This window comes from Ammodytes marinus (genome assembly GCF_949987685.1).
Source record: "Ammodytes marinus genome assembly, chromosome: 14".
NCBI classification, from domain to species: domain Eukaryota; kingdom Metazoa; phylum Chordata; class Actinopteri; order Uranoscopiformes; family Ammodytidae; genus Ammodytes; species Ammodytes marinus.
Window position 1 is genome coordinate 10449557 of NC_137218.1, and position 22311 is coordinate 10471867.

Consider the following 22311-nt stretch of genomic DNA (forward strand, 5'->3'; position numbering starts at 1 on the left):
TTTTCTAGAAATGTAATCCAATTGATTTCAAACTATAATAGAACATTTCACTGTAATGGATTAGCTAGTAAGCAAGTTTCAAATATGTCAAATGTATTTTAGTATGGTACCAACATGCACAATTGATTGGAACAACCTTTAACCATCTGTACATCGCAATTGCATGCATATTCATACAGTTATCCAGTTGAGTTATGACAGTGAAAAGCCTGTGCAAATTTGATCGTCTAAGTCTGCAAATTTCATCTTCCCTGTCACAGGGGACGGATTGTGAGTTCACCCATTCTACTTTATCACTGCTTTCATCCATTTTCTGGTGTGCTAGGGACTTAAGATGATAGGATTCTTGGCATTAGAGTATCAGCTGTCTCTCACAACACCCTGCACAACTAAAATAGAAAAGGTACATTTTGTTTCTGCCATCAAATAGATGAAAAACCCCATTATGTACTCACAAATTGCTGCCATTTGAAAGTAGGCTGCAGCTTTGAGCTTTGGATGGCATTAGCAATAGCTCTCCTTTAAAATCTCAATGGGCTCATGCATATCTCTCTCTCCTTAAACTCTTCAGCACCATGGACAGCGCACATTATACAAAGTGGTCCGATACTCCAGTGAAGATAGCGGTACTCAATAAGCTATGATAATTATCTCATTTGTTGAGTGCGACCAGGTGTTAATATTGGATCATCCAACCGGGAAGAAAATGGATACTAAATTTAATTAGCCTGATTAAAAAAAAGTATTCTACTTAAATTGGCACTACAGTTGAAAAATACCTTACTTCTTGGACGAGAAAAACAGCATAAAAACTGAACTGATACAATATTGTCTTCCCAGAAGGGCACACGTGACACATGAGTTGATTGTTTTAAGGAACAAATGCCTCTAATTTAACCATTGGAAATGCAGTATATTAGGTGGGGAGTATGTTGAAAATGTTGAAATTCTGAGTACATCCTTGCAGAAATTGTTAGGACCCAGTGTTTGTCCCAGTCACACACAGTTCCTGACAGCTCTGCCCTAACAATGGAGAGTATATACTGGTTTACAGGGTACTGATAGTTCTGGCAGGGTAGAGATTTATAGCACTGACAAGAAACAAAATATCAATAAATGACAGAAGAGAACAATTAATGAGTGCAGGAAGAAAATACTCACAACTTTCTATCTCCAGTGTGCAGTTTTGCTCATCCAGTGGATACCTTCTCAGGTCCATCATACAAGCAGCGGTGGTTGTTATCCTGAAAACAAATGACAAAGATGATATGTTCAATTGAGAATAACAATTTTACTACGATTATACAGAATTGTTATTCTGCAATAAAGATATCTAAGACCAAACGTTGAAGCTCCTATGTGTAGAAACTGACTTTTGGCTAACTTTGGTTTGTGACAGCTGTCATAAATCTACCATGGGACCGGCATCAGTGCTCAATGCCCCATGGTCTCCGTTTTACCCTTTGGATAAGGGTGAAAGTTAGGTAAGATTGTTTTCACTTCCCAGCATTATGGATTGAAATGTATACATGTTTTTAGCAAAATGTCCGTACAGTTTAACTTCATTCGCCAAAGTTCACATAATTATACCCCCCAGAATGCTGAAAGGGAACCAGTAATTAGCAACTAAAGAAGACTCTATTTAGTTAAATTCAGGAGCCTTTGAGGGGTTTGGTTGGGGTAGCAGCAGTGGCGGGAGCTCCATTGGTGATCACAGTGCCTTAACTAATCCTTATGTCCCAGTTTTAGCATTGTTGGGATAATCCTGTGTCAAGGCCCCACCTGGGATGTGAGTCACTGCATGGATCATATTCTGTGGGACATTGGTGGCAACCAAAGGCCAGATATAACCCTGGCAGTGTTTTTACTCTGACTGCTGCATGTCATATTATCATGAAAAAGAAGAATACATATTTCACATTGCAGAGTTAGGTCTGTTTCCATAGCTGTTACAAAACATATGTAGGGCAATATGGCGATGCAAAGCTCTGTTTAGTGTGTGTGAAGCACTGGAGTGTAGTTTTGGAACAGCTGTCCATCGCTCCCTCTGTTGGTTTGACTGACAGGGCTTTGCTTTGTGAACATTGTTGTTGAGTGGGTGAAGTTGTAGGAACAAACAAGGATAAAAGAGATGGTGGGAGTTTCTTTTTTCCTCTTTGTTACCATTTAGAAAAGCGCTTTTCATTTTTGAAGTCATTTACCCTCCAAGTGTTGTTTGAGATGGAACACTATATGAGGTGATGCCACAACTTCACAAGGACAGAGAAAATGTAAGATGTGAGGCGTTGATCTATGAGCTAATGGAATTATCTCCCTTCTGCGTCTCTAGACACCAATACAATTAAACAATGACTGTAGCATTCAGAGAATACATTATGTTATCGCACACATAAATAACACTTTAAATGTTCCTCTTTGAACATTCCGCACATCAAGGGAGTTGTTTTGGTGTGGGTGTGTTTAACATTGGATCAATGGAATAGGCCTTTAATACACTGGCATATTTTTCATCCCGACACTGTTCATTAACGGAGGGTCTCAGAGTTAGCATTCAGTTAGCACATACCATATGCATAAGTACTTTAAATGACAAATGCAATTCATAATATGCTACAAAAGACTGAAATTGTATCTAGACTCAATCTTCAAAGACCTGCAAATAAACACACTCTGGATCAATTGCAAGGCAAGGCAAGGCAAGGCAAGGCAAGTGTATTTATATAGCACAATTCAGACACAAGGCCATTCAAAGTGCTTTACAGGGGCAAGATTAAAATACATACAACACATTAGAAAAGTGAGTGAATATAAATAAAACATTTAAAAGTTAATTAATAGAAGTAGAACATTTAAATAAAATAAAAATTACAGGTTAAAATGGAAACAGAAAAATCATCAAAGTCGTCAATGTGATCCACTTTTTTGGTCCTAGTGAAGACTCGAGCAGCAGCGTTCTGAATTAGCTGAAGCTGTCTGATAGATTTGTTTGGAAGGCCTGCAAGGACACTGTTACAGTAGTCAAGTCTACTAAAGATAAATGCATGGACAAGTTTTTCTAAATCTTGCTAAGACATAAGCCCTTTAATTCTTGATATGTTTCTAAGGTGGTAGTAGGCTGACTTATTAATTGATATAATGTGTTTCTTGAAATTCAAGTCGGAGTCTATGACAACACCAACATTTTTGGCTTGGTGTGTGGTTTCTAACATAACAGATGTAAGCTGTGCACTAACTTTTAATTGTTCATCTTTGGCACCAAAGACAATTACTTCAGTTTTGTCGTTGTTTAATTGATGCAAATGTTGGCACATCCAATCATTGATTTGTTCAATGCACTTACTCAGTGCTTGTATCGGACTGTAGTCTCCTGGTGATATGGTTATGTAAATGTGTGTGTCGTCTGCATAATTATGGTAGCATAATTTGTTCTTATTCATAATCTGAGCTAGTGGGAGCATGTAGATGTTAAACAGAAGAGGCCAAAGAATGGAACCTTGTGGGACCCCACATTCAATATGTGTCCGCTCAGATGTGAAATTGCATATTGACACATAGTTGTCTCTGTCCTTTAAGTAGGATTCAAACCAGTTTAGTACAGTTCCAGAAAGTCCAACCCAGTTTGCTAGTCGATCTAATAATATGTTGTGGTCAACTGTGTCAAAAGCAGCACTGAGATCCAGTAAAACTAAGACAGAACTTTTGCCACTGTCTGTGTTTAAGTGTATGTCATTGAGGACCTTAACCAGAGCAGTCTCAGTGCTGTGGTGTTGTCGAAATCCTGGATGGAAAACCTCAAAGCAGTTGGAACATGTTCAGAAAAAAGACCAATGAGACTGTAGATTATTGTCTTCATTCCAAGTGGAGTGGCCCCGAGGGTGATTGTGTAGACAAATACAAGAGCTTTGAGGCAAACATGATAGCAGAGCATAACACTGACACGTATGCCTCGGCTGTTTGACCTTCCCTAAGGCAGAATCCAGTGTGGACATCAAGACAAGTCATTAACCGCGCTATTGTAAACTACATTTCTTTGCAGTCAGTAATGGAAGGAAATGGGAATGTTCTTAGGTCTTTAGAAATGCAGAAACTAGCTTTTGATTTTTTTTACTAAGTATTTATTTCGATTTGACTTCAAACTTTGATTTTATGTCTATTTGAGCAGTAGCCAAATGAGCCGAAATCCCTCTTATTCACACGGCAAACTTGTTGATAGAAATAATTGTTCCATTTCGTTCGACTATTGCACACAGTTTAAATCTGGATTATATGATAATGTCTCATAAACATAACCTACAATATAAAAATAATTGGTCTAGAATGGTGAAGTGCTTGTTTAATAGCTAAAACAAGCATTGACCAGGGAGCTATGGCCTTCTGCTTTACTGCCCCAATTATATTTTCTGTATATACATCAGCATAACAGCATGACTTCCAATCACTATTAAAACAAATAGACAGGAATGGATACTAAGGGATAACAACCGGAGCCAACCATGAGTCAAAAGATAAGGTAATGTTGCCCAACAGATTTTCTGAAGGGAACATAAGGACGCGGCCGTGACTAATAGGTTGCCATTCTTTCCTGGACTCAGGTCTTGTGTGAGAACTTGACTCCCACTGAGGGAGTTGCCACAGCGCCGCACAGCATGGTGGGTAATCGTCTAGGCACACCTGACAACATAGATACATTTGTGCCAGAGAGGCTCATCTTGAGTCCAATCCTCTGTGTTACACAGCAGAGATAATCATCCCTGTGTGTCTGCGTGTCTCTCTCTCTCTCTCTCTCTCTCTCTCTCTCTATCTCTCTCTACTCTATTGGCTCTCTCTCTCTCTCCTTCACTGTTCCATTATTCAGAGCAACAACCACTGCCACAACAAACTTTTTGCATCATATAATCTCAGTATTTTCTGAAAATCCAAGCCATGCAATTGCATGTTGGTAAACAACACAAAAAAACATGTGATGTTATTTGTGAGCAAGCTCTCGAAACCATGATGCAGCTAGACTTTCACAAAGCTGCCATGGTCATTTTTCAGTAGAGAGGCTTCCAATTCAGTCAGTAAATCATGTGTGCCTGTATCTAAGCAACGGAGCTCACCGCAGGCACCATATGGTGAACAGGCGGGACCACACCTATTCACTTCAAATCCCTCCAGAGTGGTATATTATAGTCATTTTGAGGTCAAACTAAAACCAAGCAAAAATCAAAAGGGTATTTTGGTTTGGTTTTACTCTCAGAACTGTAAGTCACCAAAGAAAATGTTATGTTATCTTCTTCCCTTGTCCCCCTGTCAGCCTCCTTCACAAATATATAGGCTACGCAGTGAGGCGTATACTTGCAATTATATGTGTAGGTAAACAACACATTTAACCTGAAAACGAGTCAACTGTGTTTGCATTGTGAGGATGTGAACGACAAATTATAGATATGAGGTATATATAGAACTATATTGTAATTTTTGACAGAGATTGTCAATTGAAATGGTATATGGTATGATATAAAAACGCTTTCATAATGTATGTAAAGGGAGGTGTGTTGCAATATGATTGGACGAATGCTGTTTTAATTGTTGCTGATCATTTACTTGGCTGGCGTTACTTTGGCCATTAAGGCTCCTAACAGGGAAACAATAATGATATTGCTCATTAAAATGCATAGATGAAATAAAATAAAATAAATGTTTTCATAGAAAGAAAACATGTGCAGTCAAATAATGATTGTCCACTGGCTGTTCAAACAGTTGACCTTTACATTAAGTACAATGCGTCATATACTGTACCTTCTCCTACCAACAGTCACCATGGTTTTAAACTTTGACCAGAATTGTAAGACGATTTTACGGTTTTAATATGTTGGATGGCAAACAGTCTAGTGTGTTGTTTAGGTATGATGGTTTGTGGCTCTCATAAAATGAATATAAGGGAGGGCAGCAAAGCTAAAGAGATCACATGAGTGAAATGCCAAAAAGAGGACAGAGGAGGTCAGGTGAGGGGGACAATCATAACAGATATACATATTCATATTGCACACCTCAGGGGTTTTCCAACCCCCAGAGTGCGATGGGAAGGTTGTTGGAGCCTAAGAGGTTTAGTTGTAGTATCCCTTTCTTTCTTTCTTTGTCCCCTGTCTTTGTCAGCGTTCATTTCTCTCTGATGGATTTGCTGCTGGTGATGGGGCTCTGTGGCTTCCAAGTGTTTAACCAAGGAGCAAATTGCCGGTTACTTTCTGATCTCTGTGTCAAGATGGAGTCAGCGGTGTAGAACTGCAGAGCAAGAGCCTCTCTGGCAGGGAGTCTTTCAAAGGACTGTGTGGGTGAAAGGTGAAACGGTTAAGCGTGTTTGCGTGCGGCTCGCGTGTGCATCTTCTGGACACCTGTGCATATTCTGTTTGTCATGTCGCTGTCACTCCAGATGCGTGTGTGACTGTGTGTAAGTGCCCGATTGTGTTTGCAGCCCATGTGCCCTGACATACCTTCTCACTTTTCCCATCCATTAAATGATGCGCAGCCACATATTCTCACTCAGTCTTAGTTTGGTCCTCGGTGCCTCGGTTACTGCCTGAGGACATTGCCAACCCTGTCTGCACCGACTGAGCCCCATATGTTGCATCACCTGCAGTGGCCGTCCACATTTACCAGACTGAAACTTGTGAGGTAATTTCAGGGCCAAGCAGCCTTAAGGGTTTCCAGCAGTCACTGGGATTCAGCCCAAGTAAATGTGTAGACTTTTGGTCACGTACTCAGAACATACATTCTCAATGTAACTAAGTATATTTACCAAAGCTGCACTACTGATGTAAAAAAACAAAACAAAAAAAACAATGGCATTTCTTGGTGCTCCTCCACACTACAGCTGCTTTTATCAGGATCAAAACGTCTTAAAATGATCATATATTGTACATTACTGTATGTCAGTTGTAATAGCAATGAAATGTTGTAAAACTTTAACATTTCTTTCTCGTAACCTAATAATCACAATCGCTTTGGCTGTTCATAGCGTGATCAGGCATGACATTTACGTGATTAAGGCATCTATTAGACTTAGGAATATTTTGGAACGGCTGTGGTTGTAAATGAATTATTTATGGTTGGCTACTGTATTAAATTAAGAAATGATCAAATTTGCAATCCTCCTCATGATTTTTACCAGCATGTTGATTTATTTCATCCCAGTCCAAGTCTTATTCTGAAAGGTTATTTCTTCCCCAGAATGACTTGATAACATTCACGAGGGGTTATGTGGGACAGATTAGAGCCCACACAGTCCCTTTTGATTGCTGAAATACCTTTTTATTTGACGGAAATACATTATTTGGCACCGCACTGATAAAGGTGATGCTTGTGGTTACGCGAGAATGTGTGGGGTAGCTGCTGGTGCCTGGGGATGTGCGGGGATGTGTGTTCATATTTGACGTACACTGACTGAATACAGTCACTTTAACTTTCATGAAGGAGCTTGATATCTCCATTCCATTGCCTGTACAGTTCGAAAAGTTGCTTCAGAGACAGAAAATGTGCTGCGTGCCAGAGATTCATCATTTTATATTTAAGATAATGACAGCATTCAGAGAATACTCATCCCCCGCAGCCATCTGGTTCCCACCTACACCCTAGCAAGAAGAAATAGGCATTAGGATGCCCACACAACCAAATCAGTAGGCTGCTGTAACACTAATTACACATTCAACAAAAAAAGTATTTTTAATGTCAAAAGGCAAAATATTATGTTTGTCATTTACTGTGAAAGTTTACGTCAACCATATACTGATTATTTAATAACATATATTATTAGTGTATGCTATACACTTCTAGAACTATTTTTCTGTCTCAGACAGAGGCAGATTTCTTGTTTGGTATTGTTTGCTTTTGTGTCATTACAGTTATTGGATTCAAATTCTGCTATTTGCTTCCCTGTTCTTTTTTATTTTCACTGGCAATGCCCTTGAAAAGGTGGATTTAGTTTTGAATATCAATGTGGGTTTCATAAATGGAAAAAAAAGGAAAAAAAAAACACTAGCCTACTGTCAACAGATGTGTGCAAATGAATGCAGCCAATGAAAAAGGGTTGGTGCTGGTTGTTTTTTAGCCTCCATAATGAATAACTTGGATGAATTGGCATCTCAATGGCAACTACATTGTGTGTGTGTGTGTGTGTGTGTGTGTGTGTGTGTGTGTGTGTGTGTGTGTGTGTGTGTGAATAGTCATTGACTGTTTATACATTCTCTGTCTGTGGCTTTTTCTATTATTATCTCTATCTATGACGCGCTACATCCAATTACATTTTGAACAAAGGGCCTCAATGGGAAGATTCTCCTTTTCAACAATGATGCATCTCACTGTCTGTGTATACAGATAATGTTGCCATTATCTTCTTATTAAAGTATGAATATTGTATTTCTGAGACGAATGAACTTTTGACCGTGACGCACATATTGCTTGGACAGAATAATAGGTTGAATGGACACACATATCAACGTCCTTGTATCATTCTCGCCACAACAATTCCGAATTTTGTCAAGATGGGCTAAAAATTGTTACATCATGTCTGATCATGAACACTATTATGTGACGTGATTTTTTTTCATTTGTGAATTCATTTTCAGAAGGGTCGAGTATGAGATCATTGCTGTTTGTCAATTCTGAGTCAGAACTCATTTAATTACTCGTTTGGATTGAGCTTAACTTTTACAGAAAGTGGTAAAATATATTGTCCTGCAGGCTCATCACATTATACATTTGTTTTCCACATAGCTTACTCAGAGCACTCAGGCTTCACTTGTTTGAGGATGTACATGCTGTAACTATTTATAGATGAATAACAGTCTATCCATCAGAAGTCACTACTCCTGGCTGTTCGCCTGGAAATAGTTCCGGAACACAACGCCTCGTAAAACCACAAATGTGCTGTTTTCTACATTTCTATTTATGTCTGGGCTAAACAAATGATGCACAGCTTTGTTTATAAGTGAGGTGTTGGTAGGTGTATTTTTAAACCTTGGGCCGAGCTCATGTCTATATTCTTTATATGAAGCTAATCCTGACGAAAGTAGTAACTTTGTCCTATAGGGTTAATTATATTTATATATACAGTATCTCACTAAAGTGAGTACACCCCTCACATTTCTTCACATTTTTCTTTATATCTTTCCATGGGACAACACTGAATAAATTACACTTTGATACAATGTCAAGTAGTCAGTGTACAGCTTGTATAACAGTGTAAATTTACTGTCCCCTCAAAATAACTCGACACACAGCCATTAATGTCTAAACTGCTGACAACAAAAGTGAGTACACCCCTTAGAAAAAATGTACAAATTGGGCCCAAAGTGTAAATATTTTGTGTGGCCACCATTATTTTCCAGCACTGCCTTAACCCTCTTGGGCATGTAGTTCACTAGAGCTTCACAGGTTGCAACTTGAACCCTCTTCCACCCATTTATGACAGCATCACAGAGCTGGTGGATATTAAAGACCTTGCGCTCCTCCACCTTCCGTTTGAGGATACCCCAAAGATGCTCAATAGGGTTTAGGTCTGGAGACATGCTTGGCCAGGCCATAACCTTTACCCTCAGCTTTTTTAGCAAGCCACTGGTCATCTTGGAGGTGTGTTTGGGGTCGTTATCATGTTGCAATACCACCCTGCGGCCCAGTTTACGAAGGTTGAGTGCACATGGTCAGCGTCGTACACAGAGGTTGGCTTTGGAAAATAGACGTATGAGTGCTGCCAGCATTGCTGAAGGGCTTGAAGGGGTGGGGGGTCAACCTGTCAATGCTCAGACCATACGCCGCACTCTGCATCATACTGGTCTGCATGGCTGTCATCCCAGAAGGAAGCCTATTCTAAAGATGATGCACAAGAAACCCCACAAAAAGTTTGCTGAAGACAAACAGACTACGGACATGGATTACTGCAACCATGTCCTGTGGTCTGATGAGACCAAAATACATTTATTTGGTTCAGATGGTGTTAAGAGTGTGGAGCGGCAACCAGGTGAGGAGTACAAAGACAAGTGTGTCTTGCCTAGAGTCAAGCATGGTGGTTGGAGTGTCATGGTCTGGGGCTGCATGAGTGCTGCCAGCACTGGGGATCTACAGTTCATTGAATTCTAACATGTACTGTGACATACTGAACCAGAGCATGATCCCCTCCCTTCATAAACTGGGCCGCAGGGCAGTACTGCAACATGATAACGACCCCAAACACCCCTCCGAACGACCACTGGCTTGCTAAAGAAGCTGAGGGTAAAGGTTATGGACTGGCCAAGCATGTCTCCAGTCTTAAACCCTATTGAGCATCTTTGGGGCATCCTAAAACGGGAGATGGAGGAGCGCAAGGACTCTAATATCCACCAGCTCCTTGATGTCGTCATGAATGGGTAGAAGAGGGTTCCAGTTGCAACCTGTGAAGCTCTGGTGAACTCCATGCCCAAGAGGGTTAAGGCAGTGCTAGAAAATAATGATGGCAAAACAAAATATTGACACTTTGGGCCCAATTTGGAAATTTTTTCTTAGGGGTGTACTCACTTTTGTTGCCAGCAGTTTAGACATTAATGGCTGTGTGTCGAGTTATTTTGAGGGGACAGTAAATTTACACTGTTATACAAGCTGTACACTGACTACTTGACATTGTATCAAAGTGTCATTTATTCAGTGTTGTCGCATGGAAAGATATAATGAAATATTTGAAGAAATGTTAGGGGTGTACTCACTTTTGTGAGATACTGTATATATTGAAACATGTATCCTTGTTGTCTCAGGGTTAAGGAATTATAATCTGTAAAACCCCAAGTATTATTCTAATTCGATTTTTGATGGGTTTTACTACTGGCCTCTGCAATTACCTATTTTTTTTTATCTCAAGACCCATTAAACTTTCATGTAGTCTAATCACCTTTATTGGCATAATGAATTAAATAACTGCATAATTTGTATTAGGCGTGGAGTTCAGTGAACAGTAATGTGCTCGGTCTGCATGTGCAGCTGGACTTGTGTGCATTCATTAACATGCTCAAGATCCCATGAACCAATTTAGGATTTGTAGCAATCTGTTCATCCTGCTGAAATGATATTGAGAGTCAAGGGTGATGGATTTAGTTTCCAAGTTTCGATCTAATCCAACTTCATTCGAAATTTGCACTGACATTGTGCCATGACTTCTGCAGTGCATGGAAACATGTGCAAAAAGCGTATTCCAAGTGATTATGGATACTTCCATTGCATTTTGGATTAAACGTGGGGTTGATACTGAAACGGTTTTGGCTCAAATGACTGGACAGAGCGAGGATTTGTAATATTTCAGTTCTATTATTAGTAATCTGACCCTCAAAATCTGGTGCCCCTCTAGCTTTATTTTATATTATGGTGTTCACGTTTGATGTTCAAGGGAGTGAAGACATTTGCTCGAACTCAAAAAGGGAAGCGCCAGTCTGATTAAATGAATAGCAGAAGTTTCTATTACTAATAGACGTTAGATTGATATACCAGGGGACCGTATCTAGGATACAGTATGTCCAGGATGTCACAGTTTAATTTATTTCCCACACTGCAGCAAACCTCCAAAGATTCCAAAAACACCACCATCAAACAATTTCAAAACCAATCAAGCATTTCGCTTCCTGCTGTGTTTAGCGGGTGTAAGGAGCATATGATGCGTTGCTTTTTCATTATTTCAAGTGACTGCAAATTAGATTGAACCCAGCTTTATTCCAGGAAGAATGGTTATGTTTGTGAACCCGCAGTAAATTTGATAGGAATGATTTGATTTCTCCCCGGGAGATTCATGATCTAATCTGAAGGCAATCAAATGTACCAGTAAGCATGAAAAAAATATTCTAAAAGAATCTGATTCTATTTCACTTTGCGCTCATGCATGCTTTGGCATAATTGGACAACGCAGTCACGATGGGGTCCGTTGCAGATAATCCTTAACCTAAGGATCTACATTTTGTGTAAAAGAAAGTCCTTAAGGTGGTTCATTTAGGAATGTTTTCGGTATCATCCTGACAGTTACTTTTCTTTTACTCAAGGCTTTAATACATGATTCAAGAAAATCATTCATTAAATGTGACTGTGAATGTTAAGTTAAGGAAACAGGAATGTTCACAGTTGACTGTGGGGTTCTCTTTTTCACTTATTTTTTTCTCTCTTCCACACTTGTCTATCTCTTTATATCCTTCTTTTCTCAGTCTCTAAAGATGATTGTTCTTCCCTTCCCCCTTGCTCTTTCTGAAACTACAACAGAAACCCCATTATCTACAGACAATTTGCCCTTTATCTGAAATAGTTGTTTCTTTGGTTGACATGGAAACAGTAAAAAGAGACATTAATGAAACCTATACTGTGAGAAAACTAAACAAATTGCACCACGCTGAACACTGTCACAGGTCAGTGGGTGAGTAACCAAGACAGACAGCGGTGATGAAGAAGACCAAACAGAGCAATATTGACAAGATTTATTTCCTCATGCCCTCCCTTAGCACCTGTCTCTCTCCTTGGTCTCATTGTGTCTCTATTTAATTCGACTATCCCACAGCTGTGCCAATGTGCTGCCACGATGGCCATTAAGATGTTATGGTTTTCAATAACTTTTTATAGAGTTTGGCCATCTGAGGCCTATTTGCAAAATGAACTGATGAGTCATCAGTGAGTTGTGAAAAGTGCGGTGTAATCATGTTAACTTGGAAAGGTTGAAACCCAGTGGAGTGGGTCAATCAATTTATAGTGTGCAATAGGGTTTTTTTTTCTGCAACTGGAAAACAGATGGGATATGTCATAATAACACATCAAACACTCAAAAGCCTCAGCTTGGGGAAATACTCATATTATCAAGTTAAGTTTCCTCCTCCTCGAAGAAAAAAAAAAAACGCCCTCATGTTTTGTAAATGAAGCACTGCAGTCATTATAGCTTTGAAGGTGTTGAAGGCTGTCATTGTCTGAGGAAATCATCCATCACTCTGAGTTTGAGTAGATTTACAACCATCTGCTCTTAAATTGATATTTGGTACAACGCATGAGCAGAATGGATGGGTCAATCATCTTACAAGGTTTCACTCAAAGTGCATATAAATCACAATTGTCTACTGCACAGTGCTTGAATGCATTGTCAAAAGCTTTTTGTTTTTGAAAGGATTCCATCTTTAAAGAAATATCAGAAAGGTCCTCTAAGCCTCTGTAGGGATGTGCCATCATCCACATATGATTGAATATTAAGCCAGAAAGCTGAGCAAAAAAAACAGGTTACCAAAATGAAAATGGAACCAAGAACTGACAGTGTTTTGTTGGCACTTGAATGGAGAAGTACGGATTTTCTTTTTACACGTTTGGAGGTTATGTTAATGTATGCAGTGACTTTGCAAAATAGTTGTATTAAGTAATACAGAAGCCTCAAATTGGTGATTTGCACATGTCCCGTAAATGAGGACACAAGTAGGTCATTTGTAATTTTTGCTCAGGGGGCAATAACGCAGCTCTCATCAGTAGTTTTCTTCATCTGGTTTTAATGAGCTTATCACTGAGTCCAATGCTGTATCCATTGACTCATTCTTATAATAAAGTTGCTAGAAGTTGACAAATACGTTGACAAAAGATTACGTTTAAGAACCATTTAGACAACAACTCAAAGTGAACATTTAAAAAGCTGCCCAGCGAATAGTCTATCATTATCCCAATGCTGTACGTATCCAGGTTGTGGGGGCAATTGTGTTTCTTTTAGTTTATTTAAACATGTAACCTCTTGGTCTTTTTGTGTATTACCAGATTGGAATCTCACCTTAGCCCGTACAGAACGGTGCCATCCGGGTGCAGTCGAATCATTCTGTTTTTCACCGTGACACCGTGGACAAACGATTTCTTGTCGTTGAGGAAGTAGGTGTCGGGCACCCAGAGCTGGTCAGCCACCCGGTTATCTAAGGTCAGGTTGAGGGGGATCTCCGTGTAGGACAGCCGCTTGTCTCGCCAGGCCTGCTGGAAGTACATCGTCAATGTGTAGTCCTGGAAGTACGGAGATAGGGAGAGAGAGAGAGAGAGAGAGAAAGAGAGAGAGAGAGAAGAAGAGAAAAGGAAGAAAGAGATTGAAAGGGGGGTAGGAGAAGGAAGAGGAAAGAGGAAATAATGAAACAGAGAAGAGGTGGAGAGAAGAGAGGGTTACTTCCAAAAGGCTACTATTTTACAACAGTTTTACTGCAATTTTAGACCAGACCAAGGCAGGCTTTAATATTGGATGACGTTCACTTAAAAGCAAACGGAACATAAAATGTGCAGGCCAGAAAAACTCTCAGTACAAAGCAATGGGGAATTCTGTCTTTTTACAGAGACAGGAGGTTTAAACAGACAATGTGAAAGAGTGTATGTGTATGTGTCAGCGAGAGGAGGGGAAGACAGAGAGACAGATGGTTAGGGTTTGGTGTGTGAGTGTGTGTCAGTTTGGGTCTGCTAATATATGATAAAATATGTGTGTGGTTGAATTATTATGTGTGTTTGCTTGTAACACATACAGCGAGTACACACAGGGATGAGAGAAAGAAAGCAGAAGAGTCTACATATTCCAGACAAAATGAAAAATAACCTCCAAGCAACCTCAACCTCATCTGTTTAACTAAAGCTTTTCGTAGTGCTCCATTTGCTTTGACATTTGCTGTCTTTCTGGGATCAAGCACTGTTCGTGAAATGCGCTCGCTATGTTGTGTACTGGCATTACATATTCACCCATTTTCCGTAGGTTTGTTTTCCCAGACCCACAAGGATAAAACCGTCCCTTTAAATCAAGTCGTGCACTGACAGCATGAAGCCTTTGAGGGAGATATAGATGTCTGCTTTACATAGCAGACCCAGGCTTCAAAGTAATTTGGACAAACTATGCATGTTTCTTTGAAAATAAATAAGAAATGTATAGGCCTACAGTGTACACACTGAATCAACACTCTTTCCACAATGTTACAGATTACCTAAATGTATGGATTTGATGATGAAAAGGTTCATCTGTGCAGCAGTGTATGTGGACACTTTGATCTACCAGGTGTTTTTGACCACTCGCTATGATGATATAGAGACATGTTTTAATGGTAAGTAGTTGTTTGTGTCTTTGCTTCCCGAGCATGTGCACAATGTCACAAGCATGTGATGTAGAGACATTATTGCTAGGAATTCAAGCAATTCTGCTCAGTAAGTTGGTGGTATGTGCCAGGTAAAGTACGATTGTGTTTGACGGCAAACTCACAAACATTCATGTTAACAATGCATGTTTTAAGATGTTCAAAAACGATTTTCATTACATTTGTCCAGAGGAAAAAGAATGCATTTGTTAGACCTCCAGATTTCACATAACGTGTTTGGTGAGAAACACTAAATCAATGCATGGATTCGAAAACTAAAACCTGATATACAGTACAAGTCAGGTCAATGTATTGTGATATTACAATTCTAAAATTCAAAGCATTCCGACTACTGATTGTGATTCAATTCCGGGTTGGACTATATATGCAAGGATGCATTTTCTATTGTTATGCTGGCATATACAAAACCTGAAACAAACACAGAAATTGAATCATTTATAAACTGAAATTCCCTGACGGTAAATCTAGGACAAGATAAAACAATCAACCCGGCAGTGATATGCACATGGAGCTCACAAATCATCCATTGAAAACTAAGTTAAATAAACTTGCTGTCGTAGGGAACTTTTTTTTTCATGACTGGCACATCCACTTCTTGGCAAATAGGCTGAACATGCATTTTTGAATATGCCCGTCGGCTACAGATCTGACATTCTACAGCACCTTGGGAACTGGGGGCCTCGGATATTGACTAGATGCAGTGAGCGAAACCGGGGCAGCCTTTCTCAGTAAAGTCCTTGTCTGACTTTAATAGGTTTTGTCAAGTTGTTTTTGTTTGTGCCTTATTTGGCTTGGGATGCTGACAACCACGAGTTTGAGAGTGGAAGTTTCTGAAAACACAGAAATAGTTTATAGGGGGAAATCCTATAGCGTTCAGCGCTATAATTGGACTTGGAATTTGAAAATAATGATTTGAGTGAAAACTTCCATTTTGAAAGCCTTTTTTTTATACAATTGTGAAAGCAATGCAGGAATGCCTTGTTTATGTTCGTTTGAAAGAAACATTTCAAAGGGTAGTATGTGGAGGCTTACTAAGATGTTGGATTCCCACAAAAAAAATAGACACTTTGTTACAGCATGAAAATATGTAAATAGCTTAACAAACACAGTTTTTTTAGACTCATATATAATTTAAAAAACAGCAAATCATCTGAGATTCTTTATATCTGGTCTGCTTCATAATTGCAGCAACAGATCCTTTGGCACATGTAATGCCTTTCCAACACTTCCATCCCTGATTGATCATTATACAACAGCTCAAACCGCGCTCTTTTCTGGCTTTGTGTGCACCAAAGCACATGTGACTGAATATGTTTGTTCCCATGTAGCCCTCCTAAACTACTGTATCGCTGCTGCATTGATCAATACACACCATCAAACAGGAAGGGTTTTCTCTGATGTATGAAACATCAGGGACAGGGAGGCGTCCCTCTTTCTTGCGGGCAGGCACACACACACACACACACACACACACACACACACACACACACACACACACACACACACACACACACACACACACACACACACACACACAGTATCTCTTCCTGTCTTGTTTGAAATGTGGCCACTAAAAATCTGCAGTCTGTAACAGTACATCCTTTCTGTTGCAAATACATCGTGGAACAATTCATGAAAAACCCCTGCCTGTGTGCATCAATGCAGTTTGAGAATGTGGGTCCACATAGACACATATGCTTTATACTGTATATGTCCGTCTTTTTTCTGTTGTGCTTCAGGGATCACAGTTGGGGCTGAATAGAAGGAAGACAACATGCATCATTTCTTTTGCTCTATGTTACAGCAAGGGAAATAGAAGAAGAGTCACAATCTTGCAGATATTACACAACACCTGCAGCCCTAGCACTCACAGTAAGCATACAAGATCCAAGCCATTGGCGATTCTGGCATTTGCACAATCCACAATACTCCCCCACCACCTTTTGATTCTTAAGTACTCTTAAGTCAGTGTGTAACATGAATAAAAAAACTGACAGCTCTAGTGGAGTGAGAAGGTGCTTTGTGCATGGGGCATAATTATTAACCTGAGTGAATGTTTCCATTGTCGTCCCCAGGAGCCCACTTGTGCAGGGCGATCTACTTGTGGTTTGCTTTGTGGGGACGGGCTCTGTGACGGTGGCTAGTTTACTGTAGAGATAAAGCACACCTCAAAGGCAGCTATAGTGTCCTCTCTCTCTCCCTCTCTATCTCACTATCTCTTTATCTCTCTCTCTCTGTGGGAGGAGGAGGAGGAGGAAGTAAATCACCAAAATAACTGCAGCGGGCGGTGTGCATGTAAGTGCAAGGGAGGCTGTCAAAACAACAGTCATAATGAGCATCAGTACATATAAACTATGTTGGAGAGAGTAAGAGAGAGCGGGTAAGAAATGGAGGGAGGAAGGAAAGGAGACAGAGAGTGATACAGGGAGAATGATTTTGAATTTATGAGAGCACAATAGGCTGTGCTGCAAAGCTGCCACAGAGAGGAGAATACAAAGTGATCATTATATTCTCACACTTGAAGCTACAACAGAATGCGAGGACCCATTATAACTAATAACTAATACCCAGTTCCACAATGTGCTCCCTACTGTGTTAATGTATCCTCATTTATAATATTTCTTGATGAATAGATTTTTAACAAACTTTTACTTGTAAACCACACAATTGATTCAATATAATTAAGTCAGTTAGTCAATCACACTGGTATTAATCACTGTTATAAAAATGATAGGGTATATCCTTTTTTTTTTTAAGATTTTTTTTTTGCCATTTTTATGCTTTATTGATAGTGTAGAGACAGAGTTGAAATGGGGCAGAGAGGGTTGTGACATGCAGAGAACGACCGCGGGCTGGAATCGAACCCGGGTCCGCTGCTGGACGAGGCCCATGGGGGGGACGCCCTACCAACTGAGCTAAGGGCGCCCCAAGGGCTTTTTGTAAAAAACTGAAACACTATCTTTGTTGCTGCTCTTTGTTATTTTACATTTTATTCCAATTACTTTCATTTTATAAAATGTTTGCGCCTAGGTTGCATTTTAATAAATATAATTAGGGTAAAAAACAAACAGGTGCTGTAAGATCATTTCTATTCCCTTGTCTTTCAACTAAGCAGTTATTTCTACTGCTGTTCTATTATAGGCATCGTCACCACTGTGCAGTATCTAAGCAACTGAGTGAAATGCAAAAGGACACTATTATTTACCAGATGTATTCAAATATAAGTAGATTGACCTGCTTAAACTCATCTTGAGTCATCTTATACGTTTTATTTACCCACAAACATAGTGACCCATCTGATATAAAAGCAGTTGGGGTCTAAGATAAGCCTGTCCTTGATATTTACATCGGAAAAATAATTGATATGCAGATTTTGCAACACACATTTACCTATTGTTTTTTTTACTATGTATTGACTATGTTTCCTAGTTAAACAAATAATATTCAAAGCCCAGCACACATGCTCTAGTCCCATCCAGATGACATGTCCCCAAAACCACTCAAACAGCACAATTTAAGTTTGAGTTTCAAACTTTCAATACTGAAAGGGCACATTTCGAAGCCGTATTCAATGTGTGGGCAGAATTCTCAGACAGAGGCAAAGATTCCAGACAATTCTAAATCCGCAGAATATGCTTGGTCAGTCAGCCCTTCAGGCAGCCAAATTGTGCAAAGAATCTCATATTGGCATTTCATGCAATGGGTATTACAGTTTGAGTCTGATATGGTTCGACTGCCAGGGTGGCTCATCATGAATGCCAAAAATGTTGGTAAGTAACCATCTCACATTGCTCCAAGGGAGAACAAGGCACATACTTTGTACTTGTCAGGACATGCCTTCACCATAAATTGGCCTCCGATATGTATAATCTATAGCTGTCTCAGCCTCATTTCTCAGTATTATCGCAAAAACAAAATACTTCTACTTCTTTACGATGCATTTTCCAAACAGAACACCGGCGAACAGTATGAACTTGTGGGGATCAAAAAAACTATTGGAAATCAAAACAAAAACACCAAAAAAGCTGCTCCAGCTGCCTGACCTCTTCAACCCCACTGATCCTCCTCTGCCCTGTGCACTAACCCCTTACATCTCATACCCAACCTCCCCACCACCACATGGCTTCTTTTGAACTGAGAACAGTATAAAGCACTAATGTTGGCCTTATTTTGTCTTGGCTATACTCTACATTCAGACGATGGATCAAAATCATATAATAATGTATATTGTGGATGTAGGAGTTGCTCAAAGTGATAAACCCACGTAGAACTATCCCCCGAATCTGTAGGCCCCATTGAATTAGCATCCAATGTCCGTGTAAAGGCAGGCTTTTGAAACGCGGGTAAACTCACTATATAAATAAGCAATTGCCCATGTTCACAGTGCATGCAGAACACAAGAATGATAGCCAGCAGACGAGACGTTGGCAAATGTCACAAGTGTGGCGGATAATGACGCTCGGATTCTGATGGATGTATAAACAGGCAATTTGTGGATTACAAGTTCAGGAGTTGTGTTCAGCTTGTTGCCTCTCTTGTTGCAGATTTGAAATAAGGGAAAGACCATAGTCTGGGTTTGAAAGAAATATATACGTTGAGAAAGCATTCATGGTCATCGTTAGAAGAAAACAATTACAAGTGGTGGAAGGAGAATGTAGGCTGAAATCTACAGGGACGGAGGAAAGAGAGAGAGAGGTATCATAATGAGGGTGTCCAAATAGTGAACACTGGTCATATATCTCATTCTTGCCACTATACCCTTGAAGCCAGTTTTCCATTTGAGCGATGTGGAATGGTGGGTAGAGTTTGTGGAAGGGATGTGGGGGGAAGAGGAAGGTTTTTTTTTAAAGGGGGTAAATGAAAGGCACTGGGAAAGCTCAGTGGAGCAGTGATGCAAATTGCTTTTATTCGCATAGCTCTTCACTCCCAGCCTATGATCACAGCACAAGCAATGACCTCCCTATGCATGCAATTACACACACACGCACGCACACACGAACACACACACACACACACACACACACACACACACACACACACACACACACACACACACACACACACTATTTTCATCCCATTCCTCATCTGCCCCATCCATTCATTTTTCCCATCTTTAATGTACTTTATTTCCTCTATCATTTTTCCCTCATCAACTTTGGCGTATAGCTTCCCCGCTGCTCCTATTCCCCCTTCATCTCCGTCTCAAAATCAGAGGAATTCCTGTACCGCCTATTTGCATGCAGCAGCAGAAAAAAAAAAAAAGGGAAGCGGTAATACACATCGGAGGCGAGTGTGAATGGCTTAGATCATTGCCACTAAACAGACACAGCCCAGGGAGCCGTCTAGAGAACATGACAGGTGTTGGATCAGCCTCTGAGGTGCTAGATGGGTCCTGAAAGCCCCCCCCCCCCCATACATTATTCAGATGTGAATATCTCCTCTTCAAAAAGCTTGCAAACATAAAGCTTAGGACTCCTCATTTTCCCCAAAAAGGAGGTATTTTGGCTTGAGATAAAGGAGCGACCAATCAAGCGCGTGATTGATTGGTTAATGTGGATGGACTGGATATCTTGGTGAGCCACTGACATTGAAAATAGCGATTGTGAAGTGATTTTCAATTAATGTTTTTTTTTATCTTTTTCTGTGAGGGAGAATGGTGAACATGAAAAAGGTGCATGTTGCTTTGATTGGTTACTGTAGTACATTTTTACCTTGAAGAGTGGGGCTGAATCTTAACGCAGACCGCCTCCTCTGCCTCTATCCCTTTCTGTGTATACTATGCTGCTCTCTGCTCTCCTGGTACTGTATCTCTGAAAGGCCTATAGTGGAGATGAAATCTGATCCCTCCATCACTCTGCCATGTGTCCGTGCGGCGCTCTATCATCCACCTACTCCATTTTACTCTAAAAAGCCCATCAACAACACGTATGGCTTTCCATTTCCTGACTCGCCATTGGCAGCAGCGTGTGAAGAACCTGGCATAGAGTTCACAGCATTTTTCAAAGAAGCCCTAATAATAAACATGCCGATCCCCACAGAGCTGAGTGACATCTATTCCCCCTAGTCTCTGGAGAGCTTTGGAGTCCTTAGGATTCACAGTCTGTATCTGGAGCAGCGTGTGCACTGAATGTAGTAAATCTGCAAGAGGAAAGCATAAAGGGGCTGCTGCAGGGCTTTCATTTGACCTGTTTGCATCACAATGGAAATTGTGTCAAAATTCATTGCAAGATGAAAGGAATTTGTTTATATTGAAATATATACTGATAGTTGCTGGATTGTTGAAACCCTCATATTTTGTTTTGTACAGGCTTTAGAATATGAACATATTTAATAAATATGTTTAATGTGTTTTCAGTTGCAACAATCTACGTGTCTGTGTGTGTGTGTGTGTGTGTGTGTGTTTGTGTGTGTGCGCGTACGTGCATGTGCACCTTTGTGTGTTTTAGAGGTCTCCAGATTGAATTCCCATAAGGACATTACTTCGAGCAAAGCCCTTAGACCAGGGGTGTCAAACTCATTTTCACAAAGGGCCGAATTACGACATGATAATCACACGAAGGGCCAGACATGTCGCTTACTGACATGCCTTCTTTTTAATCCAAAACTCAAACAACATATCTAGGTATATAACCTGCGTACATACGAGGCATAGGCTAGATTTTGTTTACATATTTTGGGGGACAAATTATATGTGGGGGGTATGGGGGTGCTCCCCCAGAAATTTTTGTGCGTCAAACACTTAATTTCCTGTATTCTGGTGGATTTTTCTGTTTTGGTTTTCTGTGCCTTTTCTGCGTCAATTTATTGTGGAAATGTCTTTATTTTTGTAAAGGAAAAGACAACATTCAGGTTCCTGATGAAACAATTATAAAGGACTATAATGCAGTAAGGTTCTCAGGCATCCTGGATTGAGCCACAATATGTTTTCTCTTGGATTTTTCAAAACTTTCTGCACATTCAAAACATATCACGTTTTTTTATTTTATTTTTTTTATAGGAATCATGACCCAGCACCAGTGTTAACTATTTATGACACTTTACATTGGTAATGAAATGCAAAGCCACCATTGGAAACAAAAGGGGTGGGCTATCAGCGGCTATCTAACGTTAGTTAGTGAGCTATATTGTAACTTCAGGCAAAAGTTAGAAACCAGATAATGTTAGCATTCATCCTTAGACAGTTGACACAATCAATCAT

At 40.0% G+C, this 22311-nt stretch overlaps 1 protein-coding gene across 3 annotated transcripts in view; it reads right to left on the reverse strand.

The window, feature by feature from the left end:
- The window catches only part of gabrb2b (gamma-aminobutyric acid type A receptor subunit beta2b), a gene marked incomplete at both ends in the record, with an annotated part of 56157 nt that overhangs the window by 15148 nt on the left and 18698 nt on the right, over positions 1–22311 (reverse strand). For all 3 annotated transcript variants that reach the window (XM_080040606.1, XM_080040608.1, XM_080040607.1), the window contains 2 exons: positions 1162–1244; positions 13772–13992. In XM_080040606.1, coding sequence (XP_079896732.1) covers positions 1162–1244; positions 13772–13992 — 304 coding nt within the window. The remainder of the gene's footprint in view (positions 1–1161; positions 1245–13771; positions 13993–22311) is intronic.